Genomic DNA, 24,383 nt, shown 5'->3' on the forward strand with positions numbered 1-24,383 from the left:
TTAAACTTACGCAACACCACCAAAGGTGACTCCCGGAAATGCAAACTCATGTTCCAGCTAAACGAAGGTTCCTTAGCCAAGGAAGCTTTGTTAAACTGACTCCTGGGCACAACTCCCGCTTCCCCAGCGGTGCTTCTTCTTCCAGGCAGCAACACGCACAGGTCCTGCACAACATGCTATTGTTCCCTCGGCCCAGGCAGAGAACCAACTACTAGCTGGTTTTAAAGCTCTTTCTAAATAGCACAAAGCGGTCTGCATTATATAGCCAAATACACGTGACAGTCATCTTGATCCAGCAGTCCGGTAATGCAATGGGTCGGTCACAAAGCAGGCGCCAAGCTAGAGCACTCCACAGATCCCCTGGCTGGGAGATTCACGTGTCAGCAGGACCTACAGAGCAGGGGTTTTCCCCCGTTGTGTGCTGGAGCAACAGATGAGTGAGCAGCATACAACTGCACTCCATAGTCCTTCCCTCCCACCTCGCTGCTGTTCCTCCTCAGTCACCAAAGTCTGGGTGTTCAGAACCCCTTTTTCCACCCGCCCCCCCCATCTCCTCTAAATAAGGAAAACATCCAAGTAGTGAGAATGGCTGCAAATGTTTTAAGGGGCCTGAGGGCACGTGTACTGGAAGGGAGGAAAGGAGGAAGACAAAAAGAAATGGGATTTTTGGTAGGCGTTTGTGGTCCCTCCACAGTTCACGTCAGGGCAGCACGAGGCAGACATGAGGTAATCTCTCTGCTCAGCAAACTCTGCTTTCAAGCTGACGACACTCCCTGGCTCAGTAACAACAGCCTCAGCTGATGCTAAGGGGCACCTGTATCCCCAGGGCGCACGGAGGGGCTGGGGGCCTGTTTACCAGTGACCTCATTCAATTCTGCTGCCAAGGGCTGCGAGGCCGGACAACACAACTGTCCCATTTACACAGTGCCTCTGCACTCCAGCAGTCTCAGCTGCTCTTTCCTGTTCCTTTTACCTCATCCTGCCCTGGAGGAGTAGGAAGTCCCCTTACTCACAGCTCAAGGATGAGGACCACATCCGTCTTGTTCTCATAGATATCGTGCAACTTGATGATGTTGGCGTGCAGGACCTGCTGCAGAATAGTCACCTCCCGTTCAATTTCCTCACGTCTCACTCCGCGACGGCTGGCCCGACTCTGACGCTTTTTAATGAACTTTGCAGCATACTCCACGCCGGTGCTCCTGTCTCGGCATTTCTTCACTATGGCAAACTGGCCACTGCAAGGACAAGATAATAAAAACGCTCTTAAAGCTTTCACGTAACCCAATGGTAGTACCACACAGCTTCCTGAATGAGCTGCTCATACGCTAAGCTCGATCCTGCAAGCCCTCCAGCAATGATGCTACCGCACGATCCTGTTCTTACTACAATAGCGAGGACTGTCAGAATTCTGCAGTTAAAGTCACTAGAGCATAACAAGGCTGTGCCTGATACTCAGTAAGATCAAACAATGTCTGAACAGAAGGGAAGATACAAGTTAAGAATCTCTAAAGAATAGAGTTCATGTTTAAATGAATAAGACCTGGCTCAAAAGGTTCAAATTACCACTCCTTTGCTGGGTAATGCTTGAGGCATTCAAGTTTGCAACAGATCACTGGATGTTCTGAAAGGACATGCAGGCGTTGAAGCATCTCCGTGAAGAACAATCTCTCAGAAAAGGACTCAACAGATTGATGACACTTTGGAAACGCAGAATTGGTCAGCAGTAACCAATTTTCATAGAAGATAACGGTTTATTCACCATTCTGCACTTCGCTTGAAAGTCTGGCTGTAAATGTAATTTGAGTAAGTGCATGTTCCTTACTATCAGTGCAAAGTCAGAGAATTTCCCATTTTACCAGATAGTAAAGTCGCTGCACCAAAGTTTTAAAAAGGCACGTACCTGCCATTTGCTAATAAAATTTTCCTGACTGTGGCTCCCTCAGTAAGAGAGACCAGTCCAGTTTTAATAGTTCCCTGTTATCTCCTAAGAAGGGAACACCTGGAGGTCAGATGACTATTTCAAAGAATAATAACCTTACAGGTTGCAGCCTTATGTCAGTGATGGGAACTTTTCAAAATAAGGCACGTTTTAGTGACTTTCCAATAGGAAACTATGGAGTCCTGCTTTATTTTCATTTGTATGAGCTTTTCTCCCATCACCATTCCCTTGAGAGGCACTGTTTGCAGTTTAGAGAGGCACTGTCTCCAGAGCTAAGGCTTTCTTCTCCTCATGTGTCTTTCTGAAAAAAAAAAAAACTGTAACCAAACTGAGAGATGCCTTACTAAAATTAAGGAAGAAGGGTGGTCTGCAGCTAAAGCAGGGTTTGAGAGGTATGAACTCTGCGATAGGCAAGAATATGGCACGAAAGAGAATGATCAGTCACAGGATTCTTTACTCATCCCATTTGGGACCAAGTAACTTATTCCGGACAAGGAAAACTGTGTTGTATTGGAGGACTGCTTAACTATGCTTAAATCTTGACAGACATACAAAGCAGGAAATAAAATCGTAAGCCATTACCTTCAATTTGCATTTAGTCCACACAGGACATATAAGTGAGCCACTAACACCTGACAAAAGTTAGGTGAAGGAAGAAGGGTGGGACGGTAGCTGAAGTACTGGAGGGATTTGCAAGATCTGAATTCTGTCGTAAACTTACTGTATATCCTATTGCAAGTCACTTCTGCCTCACTCTGCCCCATCAGCAAAACAGGAAACAGACTTCCTTTCTTCTTCTACCCAGTGTGCCTACGTAGGTTTGTACACTGCTTAACACTAAGGTGTCTATCTCAGTTTGCTGCTACTATAGCAGAAATATTAAGGACAACTAGCACTATTCCATGCAATGGGATAGGCTCTTGTCCAAACTGTTTCTGAAAAGTAGAAAAAAACACACTTAAACAGAAATGCATTTCTTTTAATGAAGAATCACTCAGCAGAATTAATTAAGCACACCTGTATCCTTTTACGTTTGACTTAAATTTGTAACATTCAAATGAAGCAAAGAGAACAGCAGGCATATGGATTTAAATATATATTAACTACATCGCTTGATTAGTGAAGATACTAAAATATTTGGTAAGTCTGAAACCACATGAAAACTTGTATGGCTTGAGGTTTCATAACTCACTCTAAATTTCAACTAGCTTTCACTAAAAACAAGTTAGGATAAAGATTTTTCATAAAATTCACACAAAATCGCCTTGTTTGGGTACAAAAACTCTCCAACTTAGTTTTAGTATTAGTTTTCCTTTAGATCTTACAAAACCAACTCAAAACTGAACAGGTCTGAACAAAAGAGAAGCTAGAGCTAAAACACATAAACCACTGATGATGATTCTTTCAATCAGAACTGACACAGACTCGCTGGTGTCCTAATTCAAGCACTTCCAGCTCAAGCAACAATGAGGAATAAGAATATTTGGTTTATGGCTTGACATTTGCTTCAGTCAGCTCAAACACAAATGAGGTCAGTCTACTCCTTTCAGAATGAGTTTCATTCACTACTCTCACACATTCCTCAACAGGAAGCCCAGTATTTTCACCAGTATTCAATAAACCAACTTTTATTCAAGGAGTAAAATGAACAAAGCTAATTTTTAATTATGTAGGCCATCTCAGAACCTTCTTGTACCTAATGGTCCCTTCAGGATTATTCATTATTTTATTTACATTTCCACAACCAACAGCTTGTTAGCGCAGACCTGCATATAATGATGCGTAAAGCACGTAATCAGGCAGGAGGTTGAATGCGAGCTGGTGGAAAACAAGGAGCTAGTGGAGAAGCATTACAGTGGCGAGAACAGCTGTGAAGGAAAATGACTCTTAATAGCAGCCTGCTGAGGTTGGTGATGAGTCTGACGGCAGGCCGCTGTTGACAGGACAAGCCCTGCAGCCGTATCTCTGCAATACAACCTATGAGAGTCCACATGGAAGGAAAAGTTGACCACTTTGGTTTGGATTCCAGTTCAAGGAGCTGACAGAGCACCTGAGCACATCTATGATTTCAAGCAGCAGGAGCAGTCTATCACCACACTGAAGCTCCTCTGCTAAAAATCTCTAAGCTGATGGTAACTTCTTCTCATGTATTTTTCCCCTGCTAGACTGCAGGAGGAATTTGTCAAAACTCCCTTTTGGCAGAGGGAAAGAAAAGGAAGACCACAAAATCCATCTTGCAAATAGGCTGTGTATGTACTGTCACAAACACTACCATAGTGGTGAACCACACCAAATAACTGGAGACTTGAGTTTATGGCTACTGTTATGGGCTTCAGTTTGCCTTGCTTAAGGGTAAAATGCATCTCATGATCACAAGAGGTGAAAACCTGGCAAGGCATATAGACAGAACAGGCCTGAGTATTTTTGGTTAAACAAAGTTTTGCTAAAACTGTTCCTTCATGAAAGCTATATTTTGTTTTGGCAACTTAATGAGAAACATCGAAACTTCAAGCCTACACGCTCCCCATATCCTACCGAGCATTCTCTAGTCAGAAAAGACTCAGGTTTTATCAGGGAATATTTGACAGAACCTACTTTTGCAAAAACACACAAACTCTTTCATTGTATTTCCACTACAGAGCAGAAATAAATTCTGAATTTCTAGGAAGTTAGGCTGCTAGGAAGCCACAGTCAACTCTAATAAACAGGGCGGGAAACACAACCCTGTTAGAAGAACAGCATAGTCAAACGGTTACTCCTGCCTGGCAGGTACAAAGTCTAACACGCATCGACGATCCTATCAGCAAAAGAACAGTCTTACCTACGCCCTTGCCTCCTCAGCCTCGCAATGACTCTCTGCTGATGTCCAGCCACTTTTCAAATTGACAGGAGGAGGCAATGAGCTCTTCTTTACCGCACTCTCTGCTGAATCTCTGAGATCTCACTCTGCAAGAGCTGGCAGGTCTCCAGCCCCAGAATATATCTATCAGGTATTTCTTTAGTCAGGCTACTATAGCTAGCTTGCAAGGAAAGGATTCATCTTACAGATAACCTTAGTCTTTAAGTACTGTGATTTTATCAGCCATGACCTCTTCATAAGAACTGCAAACACACTCATTAAGTGCAACCACCCATGATCATGCTGGAAAGGCACTGAGCCGTTATTGCTTTCAATATTATTATATCCTTCACTGCCTTGGTAAGCGAGAGATGCAAGTACAGTTGGAACTTAAATTATGCAGCATACACAGCAGTGATACTCAGAATCTTAATATTACACAATGTAATGTAATGTTAGTGCTTCATTAATACAGACAGCTGGTCAGAGCCTGTCTTAAACCTGCAAAGGCAAAGAAATCCAGAATTAAGGCTGTCATTTGGCCCTTGCTTGCTCTCAAAAGCTGACACTCCGTTGCAGAGGCAGCCTCTCATTTCAGATGGCTCTCACGATGCCAGACAGCTCCAAGGACAACTTCTTGTTTTTTCATTCTCAGACGTATCCTAAACACTTCTCAGGAAAGAGGAGGGAACGGATGGGACAAGTTTACTTATCCCTTTAGGAAGCTTTTAATTCATTAATCACACATGGAATCTAGACTGCAACCATTTGTCAAAGCATTAAGAGGCCATTCAGTAAGAGGCTATGCTTCTGCCTCCTGATTTTGTCATTACATGCAAATCTCTTAAGAGACAATGAAATTCCTGCTACAAAATTCTCAAGACTGCCTTAAATATTCTGCTGGATAAGGTTAATCTATAGTGCTGAAAGTTGTTTCTTTAAAACATCATCGGTTTCTACTAAACACTACTTATTTATGTATTACTAAAGGAGCAGAGCTTGCTTGATCCAGGGTTTCTAAAGAGACTTGATAACAGCGTTGCTGTACTGACTCTCTTGACTTCACTCCAGGAACACAAATTTTGCCAAAGAGGTTCAGGGAAAATATATCATTATCTCAGGACTGCAGATTATGGGAGTGAACACAGTTACTTTTGCATTTATTCTAAAAGACCAACGATGCTCAGGATTTTGGAGATTTTTGCTTACCTAAGAACTTACAAAAAAAACCCAATGACACAGCATAGGAATTCCCTTCTTCCCCTTTGACATATTTACAGTTTGGACAGTTGCCCATTACGTTACTCTGTCCCCTATATTTTACTATTTCCCCTGCATGTGTGCCCACAAGTACACTTTATCTGCCCCTGTTCTGGTCTCCACGCTATTCTCTTTATCCCTTAAAAACAGGCTTTTGCAGACAGTCTTTAATGAGCACAAGGAAAGATAGTTTGTGACTGAATAGAAGAGGGTGAGAGCCACAAGGAAAAAGACTGATAAATGCACAATTCAGAGTTTAGATGTAATCATGCTACCGCCCATAACCCACACTCACCCTTTCCTCCATTTCTCGCTGCAGATCACGCTTGCTTTGCCTGTGCTTATCCCTGAATTCCCAAGGTCTTTATTAAAGTATCACAGGGGAACGCTAAAATATTTTTGAACCACCTTTAAGACTGTCACCATAAAGCCCCAGCCAAGGTGTCTTTTCACAGGAGCAGCCCAAGGCTTTAAAGTGATAGCATATTGCTCTGCTCTTCCATCAGACACATGCACCAAAATGAACAGCTCCTGCAGAGGCCCATGCAGCTAGAGAGGGTCTCACTGCTAATCTGCAGTCAAATACCCTTCAGATTTTTTGTTAACAATAGCTCCTAAAGAGAAGGATCAAGACCACTGCATGTCTGTGCTTCCTAATGCAGATGCGTTCAGGGTGTAAGCATCAAACAGTGCCAACTTCACAGAATTTACAGCCAGATGTGGCAAGAGGTAGGAGAAAGGAAAGTATGTCTCCGACAGTTAAGTCGACAGCAGTAAGAAATTAAGCCATTTACTTAATTTCACATAAGGAGTCTGTGGTTGATTTTAGCATTGAAACCAAATTTCACAGTCAGATGTCCAAATTTCAGTTAAACGTCTCTGCCAAAATTCATGTTTTGTAGTACATCACTGAAATACAGATGACTCGGATCCTAAACAGCAGTATTTATAGCACGCACGAGATAAGCTCAGAGGCAGACACATCCTACCTTCTTAAAACAAAAAGAGGAAAAAAAAAAGTTGTTCTTTTCAAAATATTTTGGACAGCTGTACTACAGCCTCATCATAGATCCAAAAGAGGCTGTCCTCAACTGTGGTAACAGCTTAAGAGCATAAACAATAGCAGCTGCAACCAGTCCGTTACTATATGATTATGTGCATCATATTCATCCATCATTAATAACACAATTCATCCTAGCAACGAAGACGTGACATTATTTGCATTGCTAATATCATCTAGGAGATTTGTCATGGAAAAAGAACACAAAGAGACAATAATACTGGGTGGTTTTAGAGTCCGTTTTTAGAAACATACTTTAGAGGAGCACAAATTCAGCATATTTTATTGCTGTGCAGCTCAGGAGAGGAGGTGGAAAGGATGCGGAAAAGAGAGAAACTAGGCAGTCCAGAATAACTGGATAATTTCTCGCTCTTTTTCAAAGTTCATTTTTAATACTGGTGCTGCAGGGTAACGCCCTGGGGCAGAATTTGACTCGAGTGAACGACAGAAGTGCAGACTGCCTGTTTGGGATGCCTCAATGCAGGACAGTAGCACTGCTATGGTGCCTCAGAACAAAAAGAGCCTTTAAGGAGATCTAAGCGTACGTCGGAGGAGTTTATATCCATCCTCCTCTGATATTCCAGAAACATCGCTTTGCTAGGCAGCTGTCGTGAAATGCTGAAAACACGTAAACAAAATGCTGAGATCACAGTGCAGGTTACTTGGCTCCAGTCAGGCCCTCCAAGGCCAGCTGAGGAAGTCCAGCCTGTCATTTCAGAAGAGCAAACCATTTCTTCCCCAAATACCAAACATATGTTTAGCTTCAGCTTACTCAGTTTATGTTCTATGTTTATGTCATTCATCAAAAAATATCTGTAAAAGGAAGGGTTTTTAATTTTATTTTTCGGTAGTTGCTGAAACTTGAAATTTCCATAAGAGAGAGAGAGAGAGAGAGAGAGAGATGTTAGAACAAGCTGACAGGTACACTTGACGCTGAAATACGATTTCAAGGGGTTCCCAGAAAAGTAAGTGAATTTAGAAAAGGAGGATAGTGCTGTGGCATTCTGCCAGTCCAGGGACTGCACTCAATTCCCCAGATGAGCCTGCACAATTTACTCTGGAAAAGATTTGCAAGGGTTTCGAAGCAGCTACCTCCAACTGATTTTAATGGTAATTAGGATCCTACATACTTGATGGAAAAAAACACCTCAGTCTTTCTGTACTTAATTTCCCAAGGTCTGTAAAATGCAGGTAGTGCTACTGGAAAAAGGACATACTGTTATAAGTGGTAAGCATACAGCTGGATCTACGCTTAATTTTATGCCTCTAAACATCATTATAATTGTAATTATAACCACTCACATTTTTACTCACTAGGTGTTTATCCGGAAGAACACATTACCAGGAGGAAAACTAAAATACAACCTAACAGCATCTCAACCACTCTTTTAACTACCTACATGCACATGCAGACTACCACGAATGCAAAACAGTTTAACCCTTCCTTTGACAGAGGACCTGCAACCTCACTCGGGGAGCTGAGTATTTAGCTGGAATTCCTTTGGTTTCCAGTTTGGGAGAAGTTTGCAACCAGAGGCTGCTCAGCAACGCCAGCAGCGTACAGCCAGGCCGTAGGCAGGGAGCACCCACACTCTACTGCACGGAGCAAAATACTGCAATAGTTCTTCCTCTTTTTTTTTTTTTTTTTAAACTTCAGTGATGCCATAAACATCTGTTACTCTTTTGGGGTTTTCTTTTTAATCTACAGACTGGGCAGAAAGGTGAAAGTCTCAGTTTCCTCTTTCCACTGGAGAGGAACTGCGAACGGCCTCCAAGGTATGCTAAACCACAGCAACACGAACGTCGTAATACTGATGTCGACACATTGGTATTGCTGCACCAGAGTGAAAAGCTTGCTAAATCGCAGTAAACACGTACAAGCGCTTTTAAGGCAAATGGAGACGACCTTCTATTCTCCTTTCTTCTCCTCCCTCACATGTTTTGCTGTTGCTTATTATGTTTTAAGCAAGGTTACACTGAACTTCCTAGCCCAGTTCAGCTCTTGCTCAGATGCACGCTTCTCTAAAGATAGAAGCGGAGTTAAAGTAACTATGGTCGGCATGCCGGCCAGCTGCTTTCAACACAGCATAATTACATTCCAGATAAAGGGCCTTGAAGGAAACTTCTCAAACCACAAGTCTTAAAGTCATACAAAGCACGAAGGAAGACGACAAAAACTGCATGTGATTGTGTAAAAACACGTATTTTTACTCTGAACTTCTTTACAAATTGGTCTTCCAAGAGAACATCCCCAAAAGATAAACAGAATCTGTAGCATTATTCAGGAACTTGCATCACTTGATCAAAAGTCCTCAGAAACTGAAGAAGATCCCTTTATTATGGACGTCAGTAAAAGTGCAAGGTAAAAATCTATTCAAATTGACTAATTTGCTCACTTTCCTTTTGAGAGAAACAACAACAAAGGCTATACAGACAACACTAAAACATCCAAAACTTGCTACACACGAACCCAGAGCGTAGCTTCCAAACAGCAGTGGGCAGTAGGACAGACATACAACATTTACGCTTTCTTGAGATTTTGGGGATTGATGTGGATTGGCAGGCATCGTATAACTTCCGTTTATTCCTAAAAAAATTAAAATACTTAAGACTTTCTGTTTTTAGTAACTTCACTCCTGGAATGGTAGGGCAAGCCTTGAAGTGCTTCTATCAGCTGTAAAATACTTCTGTCAGTTGTAGGACCCAAATAGCGTAGCTGGCTGAATAATATTTTAAAGGCAAAGTCTCAGTAACATAGGTATGTTTTTTCAGCCCCCACTAAGACTGGATCAAAACTCAAGCCTGACTGGGACTCAGAACAGTATTAGTTACTGCCAAGGTCAAACACACAACGCAAAACTCTCATGTTTGTGAGTGATCCTGTTTAAACTGCTTCCTCTCCACATACTGAGGAAAAGCAGAAACACCTAGGTACTGGGCTAACTCCGTCAGAAAGCTGGGGCTGCCTCAGGCGAGTTACTTTATCTGCCTTCCAGCGACACATTGCCGGAAAGAGGCAATCATACCCGCGTGACAGGGCTACAAGGTTCGGACTTCCGTTTATATCCAGATTCTGAACACGTAACTCCGATCTAGGTCGTTTTCTACAAAAGAGCAGGCTGAATGTTTCACTCTCACAGCAACCTTTCCCACTGCCCTAAATACGTTCTATCAAGCTGAAAGCAAGATTTGAGCATAACAAGATACACAAGGCACCCTGCCACAAAAACAATCGTCTGCTATGGGGAGGAGCTGTCAGGGAAACTGTGAAAAGCTCACTTTTTCAATATAAGGTACTTAAAGTTTGAATAAAAACATGAAATTTACATTTGTATTTTTTCCTCATGTTTCAAACATCCAGTTGTGGGAGCTCCAGCACAGAGAGCTTGCAATAGTCCTAATAACATAAGCACGGACTTTCAGCCCTCATCGTGACAAGGTCAAAACTCAAGCCTGATTGCGAGTCAGAGCAATACTCCTTACTGGCAATTTGCTATTACAAGCCCTGTCCCAAACATGGGCAAACTGATGCAATTCACATATGTGGCTGCCTGTGCCTGTGAAGCCAAAGCATAGCTCAGAGATCTAATTTTAGGTTTTACTAGATGTTGCAAAGTTTGCCAGTTGTTGGCTCTCTTTCTCTAATTGGATGATAAAGTATGTTTGGTCTCTTGACAGCAAGAGTAAAGATATCCTCTCCAGCGCCATACATTCTCCAAGCTAAGAGACAATTTGGTATCTTTAACCCTGAAAAAAATTTCATCTGTTTATTTTCACTGACAGTAACGATCAGTTAACTGTATGTCGTGGATCTCATGGGACAAGCCAGCTTCACCCTCTGTCAGCATCATGCTGTCCGTCCTCTAGTGAATGAGCATACAGAATCTTTTACTTTGTTTTTTGAGTAATCTAGAGCTATACCAAGAGGAGAATAAAAACCCTAAAAATATATTATGAAATTGTCACGGTGTGCTTAGCATTCTCCTTGTGCATTTTTGAGTCAATACACATGAACATAATCATAGAAAATTAATGTCAGGCTGACCTGGATGTAGGACTCCTTTTCTAGATACAAGAGGCTGCCTTTAGAGCCCAGACTTCATGGCTTATTTAGTTTCAGTAATCAAAGATCATTTATTATCAATTACACCAGTATTTTTTTCTGTAAACAGTTTTGTTAATTGTGACTTTTTGCCACTACTGGATTTAATTGGGGACTGCAAGCTTAGAAGTTCTGTATCTTATTACTGTTTCTTCTGGTCTCGATCTTTTTCTCTCAATTCCTTTTCTTGGAAAAAACAGGATCCAATAATTTTATCCTTTACCTTTTAAAAAAAAACCTCAAGCTTCTCGAGCCGTTATCCTCCCAAATTTAAGTCTTTAGAACATTTTTTCCACTGCACTTAATGGATTACATTATGCTAAGCCCTCTCCTCCCCACTTCCTTGTATTTCAGAGGCCAGTTCGGCTTGCTGTCATTGCGCTGGCACGCTCTTCCCAAAGGAGAGGCAATAGATTCTGCTGATAACTCCTTCTACAAGCCATTTGTATGCTTTGAGAGCTCATTATGAAACAGCTCAACCAAAGGCCGTACAAGGTTCACAAGCATAAAAGTATTTTCCTGGAAGCTTTTTGTATGAAGTCTGTGGTCATAGCTGTAAAGAACTGGAAGCTTTCTGTAAATGGACTATAGCGACGCTTTTTATTATATTTTATTTTTTATGAGTATAGACAATATAGACTCAAACTAACTAGTGATTCCTGGCAATACATAGTCAACTAAACCAGTATTTGCTATGGCAGGAGTTTAATCTGAGCAGAGAATATCCTGCATGTCCAACAGTGTAGTACTTACTAAGAAACTAGAGTATAATAGCTGAAACAATGAAAAAGAAATCCTAGCATGCAAGAGTCATTGAAGGAAAAGTATCTTCCTGTTCCTGTTAAGACTTTATGTAACAAAACTCTCACATAGAGAACACAAACCTTAATCTGTTTAATACTCTGCTGACACATCCTACAACTTCATAAATAGCTTTTAAAAAGAAATTGTCACAAATGTCACTGTATTTCCTGTGTTTGAGCTGCAAATACAAGTGAGAAAAAAATGTAACAAAAAGCAAACAAACTGGCTACCTCTCCTAGAGCAACTGTACAGAACCTAAACTGCAGCAGATGCGAGGTTATGACAGAATACTCTAAACCTCTTCTTAATAGAGTATTCAACAGAAATTTTGCTTGGCTACTAAAAAGAAGACAAATTCTTCGTGTGTGTAAAAAATATACAAGTAAATCCAGTACCACTAGTTCTTACCACAGCCCTGAGAAATAGGTTGGAAGAAAACGTTTATGCAATAAGAAGCGACTAACAATTTCATTTCGGGTTCACTAAAGGGCCTGGGCAGTGTCCAGGTTACTTCCTGCACCTGGGGAGGAAGAACCCCACGCACCAGTACAGGCTGGGGGCCGACCTGCTGGAAAGCAGCTCTGCGGAGAAGGACCTGGGAGCCTTGACGAACAAGTTAAGCATGAGCCAGCAACGTGCCTTTGTGGCCAAGAAGGCCGATGGTATCCTGGGCTGCATTAGGAACAGCACTGCCAGCAGGTCGACGGAAGTAATCCTCCCCTTCTGCTCAGCCCTGGTGAGGCCTCACGTGCAGTACTGGGTCCAGTGCTGGGCTCTCCAGCACAAGAGAGACATGGGGCTACTGCAGCGAGTCCAGAGAAGGGCTACTAAGACGATTAAGGGACTGGAGCATCTCTCAAATGAGGAAAGGCTGAGAGCTTGGACTACTCAGCCTGGAGAAGAAAAGACTGAGGGGGGGAGGGATCTGATCAACGTGTGCAAGTATCTGATCAACGTGTGCAAGTATCTGAAGGGAGAGTGTCAAGAGGATGGGGCCAGACTTTTCTCTGTGGAGCCCAGTGACAGGGCAAGAGGTAACGGGCACAAACTGCAGCACAGGAAGCTCCATCTGAACATGAGGAAAAACTTCCTTGGCTGTGAGGGTGACTGAGCACTGGAGCAGGTTGCCCAGAGAGGTTGTGGAGTCTCCTTCCCTGGAGATATTCAAAAGCCATCTGGACACAATCCTGGGCAACATGCTCTAGGTGACCCTGCATGAGTGGCAGAGTTGGATTAGATGATCTCCAGAGGTCCCGTCCAACCTCAACCATTCTGTGATCCTAACCAAGTCAGTTAATGTGAAAGTGAGGCACGTCACCATGCTATTAGTCTAAGAACACGCTAGCTGTTAATCCTAACAGGATGCATTACTCTATACAGGGAGGGGAAAACAAAAAATCAGTTGCCACTTTTAAATACACTGTGGCGTTTTCACTAACAAGCTGTTTTGACTAATCAATTGTATAATACTCTAGAATATAGTGACTTTATATGATAAGTTTTAATACTTACAACAGGGAAGTGCTTAGCACCTCTGAACATATGCTGCGTCTGACAGCATCAGTGTCTCTAGCATCTTTAACCCACATCTCCTTCCAGCTGATGCACAGGTGGCCCATCCTGGGCAGAACATAATCAGTCTCCACTGCCAAAACGCAGTCCCAGCAGTGGAGGACTATGACTTAAACAGAAGGATCCAGTTCACTGGAATAAGTATGGAGTAAATAAACCATCTGAGATTCAAATCCAGAGTTAATAAATCTAATATTTCTGAACAAGGCTATGACTTATTAGCAGCTATCGGTCAAGTAATGTGCTATCTGCATTGCAGCCAATTAATGCCTTAATTAACATTTTGGGTTATTAGCCCTGACTTACAAGAGACTGTGCCACCTACTGAATCACCACCAGCACTTTCTGAGGCTGTTAAGTGTTTTCTGGAAGCCTCCCAGACAAGCAGTGACAAGCAACGTGGCCCTTATCAGCTCCTGAGGTTGGAGGAGCAGAGAATCTGCAGTGATATGGCACTAGCCCAGCAATCCTGGCAGGTTCCCAGTAGCCTGGCAAGCATTTTATGTAATCTGAAGCTCAAGAATAAAATGTGCATGATAAAAATTCTTCCCACTTATCACACTTAGGTTATAGATTGAATATCAGCTCTTGGAGTGGTAATGAACAGAGTCCAGAGACCTAGGGAAGGTCAAAGCTGACTCATGCTTAGCAGGAATGGCTGATTTGATAAGCTGTTCCTGCTGCTATGTGGAGCAACACCCGTGCATACGTAACATACGTGCAAAAGGTTAGCACCTTGTACCTTCGTATTTAAAAGTACAAAGGTGTTTAAACTGCACTTGGAAAAAAGACTTCTGATCACTCTCAAAAGAGGCCAGTGACTCTAACCAAACATGCTAGCACTGGACAGAACAAGTCTAGCTACTTGAATGATTTTACGCGCCTCTCCTCACCGAAGCGTCACTGTGCGTCACGCTCAGCTATTACACCAGGTTCCCACTTCAGTTTAAATGTGCTGTTAGAGAGTTCCAAAAATGGTTAATAGATATTACCTGAGCTAGATTAATCCTGACCACCAGATAGGTATCTACAAGCCCAATTCCACCTAAGACACTAATAAATTGTCCAATGATTTATCCTTGCTAGTCCAGTGGTGAGCTGCACTACTTTCATTTTACTCACGGCTAACGTTTTTCATTTCAAAAGCCTGAAAGGAATACCATACAGAGTGTATTGCCTCAGCAGTCCAAATTTCCACCAGCTTTCTACTGCAATGGAACACAAAAATTAGTTTGTTTTTTTTTTAAGAAATAGCAAAAAAAAAAGATTAGAATTAGGTTTGGTTTTCAGTGGCTAAAGACATTCCTCTAAAGAATTTGAGCTTTCTGAGCACTTCCACTGGGGTTGCTTAGCCCTAGTCATACTTTCAAAGACAAATGTGGACTGAGCAGACACACTGAGATCACCTCCATCACTGAGTTGGATGCTGGTAATAAGGAACTCGCTTGAAAAAAAAGCGTGACTTTGTTATTAAGTACTAACCAAGGCCAGTTCTTCTCAGTTACTGTAGGCAGAGCAGCTTCATTGCTTAAAACAAAAAAAAAAAAAAAAGCCACAATCTTCTGTGTACTTACTGTTATAAAATAAAAATTTTGGAAAGAAATAGTTGCGAGAACATTGAAAACTAGCAGGGCAACTTATTTAAAAGGGAAAAAATGAAGACCAGTTTGCTGGAAAGAGTAAAAAAATCCGAAAGTAGTGACTATATCAGATGGCTGATAACAATCACAGTTATGGTGACCAAGTACCAGATGCCAAAAATGTTTCAAGAGAAGATTGAATATACATCAAACACATGACATATAAGATTATCGTAACAAGAAATATTAACAGAGGTGCTGGGTACAAATTAATAAAGTTACACTTTGCACTGAAAGCAAAGACCTGCTTTCAATACCTCTGTATGTGTTGCAGGAAAAAAAAAAAAATCCAAGGTTGTTCTTTCAATTTGAGAGAACTAACTCAAAGTACAAATGAATTTAAGAACAGAGTTAACACTGATGCCTGTGAAAGCCCAACAGGGAATGAAATGCAAAAGAAAAACAATCCCTCATGTGAAGACGTTATGCGATGTGTCTTAAGGGTAAATTTGCTAGCTATAATCATACCCCTCTGTTTGCCAGGGAGAGTCCATCTAGCTGGACGACACTACTTTTTATCATGGATTTCCAAGTTCCTCCCCTGCAAAGAATACCTCAGTTATCTCTGCTTTTTGTTTTCATTATGTAAGTAAACATTTACTAGCTATATTGTCAGAACAGAGATTATGTGCCAGGCCTCAAGGTCCCATTACCACTGGTAAAATGCTGCATTTGCTGTCCTTCTAGGTTTCAGCCAGAAAAAAAGTTCTCAGCTATCTCATCTGACCCTCCACACACAGAAGAGAGCAGGAACTTGCAGTTGAAGATGGGGACTCCAGGAGGCATGATAGGCCACTGATGAAAGACTTAGCTTGCTTTAAACTAACCATGAAACCACATCCCAGGCCAGAAGGGGCTGAGAAACTGGCTGCTGGATTATACCCAGAAAAATCAATAGACATCGAAATGATTAGCTTTTGCATTAAGGCACTGTCTGAATCATCTGGAACTTCTTCCTGGCCTGGTTACATAGAAAGCAAAAGGAAACAACTTCAACCAAAGTAAATGCCGAATGTATTTTCGGAACATGCACCTGTTCGGTTCTTCTTTAGTAGACCAGACATGTACAACATAACTTTGCTGAACTGCAAGCATACAGAGAAGTGAAGTATCTTATTAAAAGAGGAAAAATCCATTAATCCTTTTGAAGCCCAGAGAGTGAATCAAAATTCTATATATTTTTAAAGCCCAGCAGAACATGAAATATTGTCCTTCTAGGTTTCAGCCAGAAAAAAAGTTCTCAGCTATCTCATCTGACCCTCCACACACAGAAGAGAGCAGGAACTTGCAGTTGAAGATGGGGACTCCAGGAGGCATGATAGGCCACTGATGAAAGACTTAGCTTGCTTTAAACTAACCATGAAAGCAGAAGCAGACAAGTACAATCACTCAGAACTGGCCTGAAAGAATGTCGCCACCCTGACAACTAACCAGAAGAACCCATCACACCAATTATATGTAATTTTGTTATGCATCCATGTGACAAAAATTAACTACTACACGTAACGCACAAGTTCTGCCCCCACCAAATACCTAATATCAAAGACCTGGAGTTCAGTCAATCCAAACAGACTTTAAAACCGCACTGGATCTTCTTGGCGGGCGGGGGGAACGACAGGAGACAAAGCCCTACCAGCTTCCTCAAAATGACTCTTCATTTAACACATCAGGGCAGAAAGTACCACTGCTTCTCTCCTACTTCTCATAGCTGTAAATTCAAGCAGTGTTAGAGAAATACCGCTACTAGAGTAGTTGCATAAACTTGGCCTTGTTTTCCCCCCATATTATGAATACCTTATTGTACAGTAACATATTGAGTTCAGTAACCCTGGAAGCTAAGTGCTAAAATACATATACAATTAGAGACAATCCTTGCCCCGGAGACTCTAGACTCCAGATAGGAAAGCAATAGGAGAGAAGTTCATTTCACTGGTAAGGAGCTGGACACTAAGTAGGCTTGCATCAACGCTTCTGCAGAGAATAAAATGCAAAAGATTGGCAATGTATACAGCTGATCTATAATTTTAAAACAGAGTTACCATATACTAAACAGTTTATAGGAGACTGAATTTGGGAGATCGGGAGATAGGATACAAACAGCCCAAACTATTAATAGAATATTGCCAACACTGACAGGTACTACTCTTTGACAAATTTGACTAACGGATTCTCATTTCCCTCTCTGTTGATAGTTCCTTAAAAGCAGGTATGTGCTGTCTTCTCCAAAAGAAAAGAATTGCCTTTACGTGGCATCTCAGCAAAGACAAAAGGTGTTAACAAGATACAGATATACAGAGAAATACTACTAGATTTGCAATAACCTAAATCTAACAGAAATACCAGGACAGACTCCTACCATTTAAACAAAGAACAAATCAGATGGAACAAGTAATTAGTAATATTTAAACACATACTCATAGAGCATAAAATTCCTCAAAGCAAAATACAAACCCTACACTCATAAAAATGCAGAAAAATGCCATGGCCATGCTGTAAAGTTAGATTCCCATAGGCTATTCCTAGATCCACCCATATTTAGCTCACCTTTTGCATTACCGAGGCACTAATTTGGACTTCCAGAGACGTGAACTCATCAAGCAGAGGGCTCCACAGACGGCAGCCACCTCACTACTCTAGTTTCCACAACTTCGGCAGGCCCTGCTTGTTTTCCTTGTCAGAAGAAAAGCACTACAATATTATGACATGCCTAATTGCCTCCCCATAGGCCACCATACCATACCAGCAACAAACTCAGCGTCTCTCCCAGTTAAGAGGATCCGAAGCTGAAAGTGAGCAAAACGCCTTTTCTATTTCCCATACACACTGAATGACTTTTGGGTTTGATTTCCTATGAAGTTCAGTTCAGACTCTGCATCTTGTAGCCATGTAGGATCTCCCGACTCTGCATAAAAGGTGGCAAAGCCTTACAGGAGCTGGAGAAAGGAGAAACCGAAGATGAACACAGCTGCCAGTAACTGAGATGGGCAAGAAACTGGCCTGGCTGGTGGTAAGGCTGGCACATGCTGTGGGGGAAGGCAGAGCAAAGCACCTACCCCTTTCAGAAAAGCGGTGGCCTGGCTCAGCCAGGATTGCAGGTCCCACCACAGTGAAAAGACAATAACGAAGGAAAGGGAGAGACTTCCTTATCTAGAAACCTCTCTCTCAGGTCTGCCTGCACTAAGAGTCATGTAGGCCCTCGGCTGCTGCAGAGCGCCGAGCTGTGCTGGGCAGGACATTGTCTCTGGATGCTGCAGAGCCGTTCTCGCAGAGCCCTGCGGGAGCACGCTTTCTCAATGGGCATCGTCATGAAACACTTCCTGGCAGGCTCCGTGACACTTCCTGCCCTGAGCCCAGACTTGACACGTAATGGTGACATTGTCCAGAAGGCACAAATGTCAACAGCCCTCTCTAGGCCAGCTGATGACACATTCAGGGGACAGATTAATGACTCCATAGCACAATCTTTTATGAATACGCCGCACATCTCTGAAATTCCACCGCTCTTGGTGCGCCTACCACCACTGCCACACTGTTTGCTAGAACAATTTTAAAAGGCTCCTGCAAGGTTGCACGACAAACGAACAATCCATCCAAATCACAACAAAGTCCTGAGATGCTTTGTTAAAAGGCTATCCAGCAAGCTCTGCTGCTGCCAAGTGGCAGTAATTCTCCCTAGGAACTATACCACCGGCTCAGGGGCCAGTTCTTCCTCATCTGGGCCCACTTTGCCTTCAAACTTGGAGTTCCCGTTCCTGGTTTCCTCTCCCTGCCACTTGCCTCGGCTCAAGAACAAGTGGCCATTTGACTTTCTGCACACTCCCAAGGAAGCCAAGCTAGCCTTCACTTCCTCATGCTTTTCAAGAAATCTCTCATCTTTCTGGCATGTAGTTAGAGGAATCTGCTGCAAACATTCCTGCAATTGGCTTGCCTCAGGGTCCTCCTCAAAACCAGCAAAAAAGTGTTAAGTGGTTTCTTACAGTGACCTTTATCAAAACAAGTAATAGTTACATAGGACACAGTCTGGCATTGCAGGGATAAAAGTGACATTTAACAACATAAAATGATGCTTGAGGAGGAACAAATTTTCAAAACATTCTATGGAAAATAATTTTTGAAATTTCCATTTTTAATCAAGAATTTTTTTACAGAAGGAAAATTAATCTGCCAGAAAGCACAGTCTGATGTCTCCAAATAGTGATAGCATTAAACGCCTAGGAGGACTGTATAAAGTCCTCCTAAACTGTGTAATCTGCTCTCTTTGGGAGAAGGGGAAGAGGAGTATGATCTTCTCCTGATACCTCTGTAGGCAATGGTTACTTTATGCCTCGTTGCATTCTAGCTGTTGTAGACCTCTAGTCTAACCAGTATAACTGAGGAACTTTAAAATTAATATACACGGAACATATCCATCTTTTCTATTGCCCTTCACAATAAGGATAGGAAGGCAAAGCCCATTAATAATCCACTCTTCACAAAGTTTTCTCACAGGACTGCAGAGCTAGGAGAGTGAGCCCTCTTCCTTCCAAATCACAGCAGTGCTCTTGGGAACAGTAAATCAGTCAAGCAATCCAGAGTATGTAAAGCACACATCAGATCCAATAACCTTTTCTGCTCTTTGGAAAGCCTAATGATGACTAACATTTGTCCCATGACAAATGCAATGAAAACCACACAGATTTTCTGTTGTGGGGCATACAGGAACACAGATACGGCTTTTACCATTCCAGTTAGGAGCAGCAGTAACTCTTGGGTACCATTATAGCAGGAGATTACATAGAAAACTCACACTGTCCAAATGCAAGAGTAAGCAAACAATCAAACTTTACATCTAGCTTGTGAGCTAAGTCTCTGTATGCATACTCTTTAACAGTGACATCAAAGCTCTAACTTGTATCATTTTTTTTTCTTAGGACAGTAATATCCCGAGAAATTCAAAGCTGAGTTTTCAACTAGTACCTACTAACTTACGTTCTTAGGTCAGTTAAGTTGTCTAAACTCATCCTTCTCCCCTCATACATTTTGAAAAAGAAAACATTTAATGTTTCAACATTCTAGCAAGATCTCAAAAGGGTTAATTTTTTTTTTTCAAGCATTGAAATTTGCTAACTTGACCCAAGAGGCTCCTCCTCTTCTTAGGCCCCCTTTTAGCTATTGCTAAAGAACCTCAGTCGCCACAGACTTCAGACCTACAAACCAACTGAACCTATCTTGCAGGAAGTAACTTTAAAAGTATATACATCATAGTAAGATACTACTCGCTTTTCAGCAGAGGCCATGCTAAATTTCCCAAGCGTGGCTGCCAGAACTAACAAGCACATAAGCACCTTCTTTTGTCTAATGCCGCACCCCTGGCTTGCTGTTGCCTGTATGTACCCTGTGGAGAAGCTAGGCAACAGAGGCAAAGTTTTGGAGTAATACGCTAAAGATTAAGGGAACGTGATGGAAGGGAAAAGCAGGTTGGAGCCAGCCAGCTAGTTAGAGCACACAACTGCAGCTATAGGAAACCTGCTCCTCCCTTCTGCAGAGTCTTCTCTCACACCATTGACACAGGATTGCCAGCATCCCTCTGAGTCGCTTCCTGCTCAGCAGCGATGCTGAGAATGATCTGGTCAAGGAGTCCACAAACGTGCCCGTGCAGCATATTATACAGCTGGATCTGAACTGGACGCGAACAGCCTTTGCTCAGCTTGATTGCTGCACAGTGACAGGAGAGGTCTAACTTCATGAGCAGACCCAGGCACACCTAAGCCTTGCACAGGAGCTTCTACAATACAAAACAGGACCCTCCTTTCCTAAGCTCTGTGTAAAGGTATTCAAATAAACAGGTGCTGACTCTGTTGGTGAGATCCTGTATTTTATCTTCTGACTGAACTTCAGCTGGAACAAGCATCAGCCCTGTATTAATGAAGGGTTTTGTTTTCAGGAAATCACAAACTCAGCAGTACACGAACAGGACAAACACTTCACATTGTTTGAAAATCTCCTTGTTTCGTGACTTGTGTTGCCAGAGTCACACTACATGACTCTTTGAACCAACCTTGCTGTCAGCCCTAATAGCTTGTTGAAAACATACTGAAAGTAATGAAAGACATCTACAGGCTTCGAGGGCATCAGTCAGCACTAGGAAAGATTCTTGTGTTCAAGTCGCCGCAACCCATCTGGTGTGTAACGTCGCTTCCAACAAAGCAAGCAACCATTTGTCACAGGCCCTAAAGGAGTAGTTACCGCTTAGAGATACGGAGACGTGATAACCTCATCAAACTACACATTTAACAAGCAGTTGAAAAATAGACATCTGCAGGGCTCCTCACAAAATCTGAAAGTGAAAATAAAACTGGCAAAGACTGTGTGACGTTATATGCAAGGGTACCTATGAAGTATATAACCTGAATACGTTCAGAACAAGGGAGCTATTCCAATCTTGCTGTCCTCTTCTGACAAATAATAATGACAGCGACTTTCTTCAAAAATTGTAACAAGCAGAAGAGGCCTCACAATTTACCTACTTCCTCCAGATCTTTGAGGGAACAGTTTTGCCTACAGATCTCAGTAATAAATAGACTTAGATTTCTCATCTAAGAAAAGTGTTATATGTAAAATGCTGGGAACCAGAATATGATTTTGTAGTGCAGTTTAATACCCTTTTGTCATGAGAGGATAGCATCTGCTCATGCACACGCCTGTTCCTTTTTCTGACTGATCGGGAAAAGGCCTTTCCTGGGCATGAAAACATGCCCGTTTAGAAAGGCTGCATTTTTGGATTCCACATCTGGGTGTATCACACGAGGTTAGTTGACAATCACAGCACTATCAAGCAGAAGGCAAGGATTTCTATACATCGTGAAAAGTGATAGACCTTTACTCAGTTTCACTCATTTCTCACAGTATAATCTTTCCCCTTGCATATCCGCCTATCAAGAGCACTGAACCACTACTTGAGTCTAGAAAAAACAGGCAGCCTTCAGATTGCTTCTAACCTTGTTCTGCTGTTGGCCAATACAAGTTTGTAGATGTAAACATAACCGGCATCGCCCCTTACTCCCACGTTACGTGGTGCTTTTATCTCTCCTTCATCATACCCTCAAGGAATCTGCCAAAAGCCTTCATGGCACATGAATATCCAGTCTGAGGCTTCATTTTCACTCATAATGCAAAACAGTAGTCTAAACACAACATTTATTTTGTTCTGTCCTGTACACAATCCTTAAAAGCGCAAGCACAATACATCGCTGCAGCTATCCCAGATCCAGAATTGTCTGACAATCCAGTACCTTTTTTTCAGTTCATTTTACTGACAAGTCACCTCCAGATTCTGCACCTGAGAATGGCCTCTTCTTGCTCCCAGCCTGGTTTGCAGACGAGCCCTTTAGAGGCTCTTCTGGGCTACCTCACTCCTTTCTGGCTTTCAGCTCTTTTACCCCTCTCTGCCTCACAGCTGATCCTCTGGCTCCCAGACCCCTCCAGCACTATGATTACAACTCCGTGGCCTAGAAGACACCAGCAGGCAAAGCGTTCTGCTGATGTCTCCCTAGAGTTAATTTTTTCTAGTACTTGAATGCCCACAGACAAGCTCCTCTCTCATTCTTCATCTTTCCAAGGAAACTTCTGCAATTTGTTCTCAAGAACCTCCCTCGCAGCCTAGGTAACTGCCTCTTCCATAGAACTGCTGGACACCTTCAGACCATCTTTCCCAGTCCCTCCACCTCTAAGCACAGCCCATCAGCCCAAATTTGATACATGCAGGGAGTACCAGCTCCACTGCCCAACGCTTGGGATCAGCCGTTCTCTGATACCGCTGTTCTTGCGACAGGCAGCCAGGAAAGGAGGAGGGCTGCTGCAACTGTATGAGCCTTTGCCAGCCTGAAGCCCCTCACTCATTCAAACAGCAAGGGCCAGGCTTCCTCAGCTTGGTCCAGCTACGTTTTTCCATTCAGTCATCAGCCTGAAGAGGACGGGTGGGTTCATCATCTCAAAAGACACTGGATTTCCAAACCCAATTCAGGAACCAAAGCAAAAACACACTATTCACTTTCTAGTTTCTCATTTTGGCAATTTGACAGTTATAGTACATACTAGAGCCTCCCAGATTTAGAAAAAAAGAAGTATACTTTTTTAAACCCTGTTCTGGAGAACTAGATGTAACATTTGGGCTCGTTAACACCAATGGCTACAGTCCTGGTATTTACATTCACACAACTTCCCCCCTCCACCCCCACCTGCATACACACACACACACACACAAGACATTTCTTTAGTGCTCAGTTGCTCAGTTGTCAGATTTCCACTTTCAGGCTGATATTCTCAGGACCAGTCATTACCTGAAAGTAACCAGTTATGGAAAATTTAACAACAGAGGCCTTCCTGAAAGGGAAAAGAATGAAAAAAAATATAAACATCCCCTTTATAAAGAAACATTCTTGACAATTCTAGTGATGAAATAGCTGGGGCTGAAAAAGAAGATCTGGCAGGGAAACAGCTTCAACTGAAGTGTTTTAATGTAACTCAATTATCAGCCCTCGAAAAAAAGATAATTGTGCACATACAGCCATGTATCAGAACCAACTGCTAGATGTTTGGCAAGAAGCCAGCATGTCTATAGCCCTAATGTAGTTATCTGCATATTAAAAAAAATCAGTAGAGGGTTGAATACTGAATGGGAACAGTTTATCCTCATTCAGAGCGCTGTGTGCTGCTAAGCGACTGTGGGAGCCCTGCCTTATCCAGGCCATGAATCCAGTAGAGCGCTTAAGCACCTGCTTATGGTTAAGCATGGTAATAGCCCACTAACTTCAACTATAATTAATATTTGTAGGTAAGTCTTTATGGATTATAAGATATACAAACACATTAACCAGGCCAGCTGAAATTTTGATCTGTGAATCTTTTCAGGAATACGTACACAGTGTTTTGCAGGCAGATATGAACATGTCCATGCTCCAAAATAGCCAGAGGCTGGGCAGCACTGTTCCAAAAAAAAACAAGCTGAAAAAGAGAGCTGTGTCTATGATCATGGCCATAGTACCATGGCTTCCTGCTTCTTAGCTGGTTCAGAGAACAGACAGGTGAACTCAGTATAAAGCACAGACACAGCTGACTCCTATCTACAAAAGGCCATGTAAACATACCTTTTGTTGTCCCAGTTGTAAGAAGGGAAACAGCAAAAATAG

At 42.3% G+C, this 24,383-nt stretch overlaps 1 protein-coding gene across 7 annotated transcripts in view; it reads right to left on the bottom strand.

Annotated features, from left to right (window-relative positions):
• DAPK2 (death associated protein kinase 2) overlaps positions 1–24,383 on the bottom strand; it is a 61,518-nt gene that overhangs the window by 26,106 nt on the left and 11,029 nt on the right. For all 7 annotated transcript variants that reach the window (XM_068958827.1, XM_068958825.1, XM_009681522.2 and 4 more), the window contains exon 3: positions 1,014–1,235. In XM_068958827.1, the coding sequence (XP_068814928.1) occupies positions 1,014–1,235 (222 nt within the window). The remainder of the gene's footprint in view (positions 1–1,013; positions 1,236–24,383) is intronic.

The sequence above is a fragment of the Struthio camelus genome, chromosome 12, assembly GCF_040807025.1.
Source record: "Struthio camelus isolate bStrCam1 chromosome 12, bStrCam1.hap1, whole genome shotgun sequence".
NCBI lineage: Eukaryota > Metazoa > Chordata > Aves > Struthioniformes > Struthionidae > Struthio > Struthio camelus.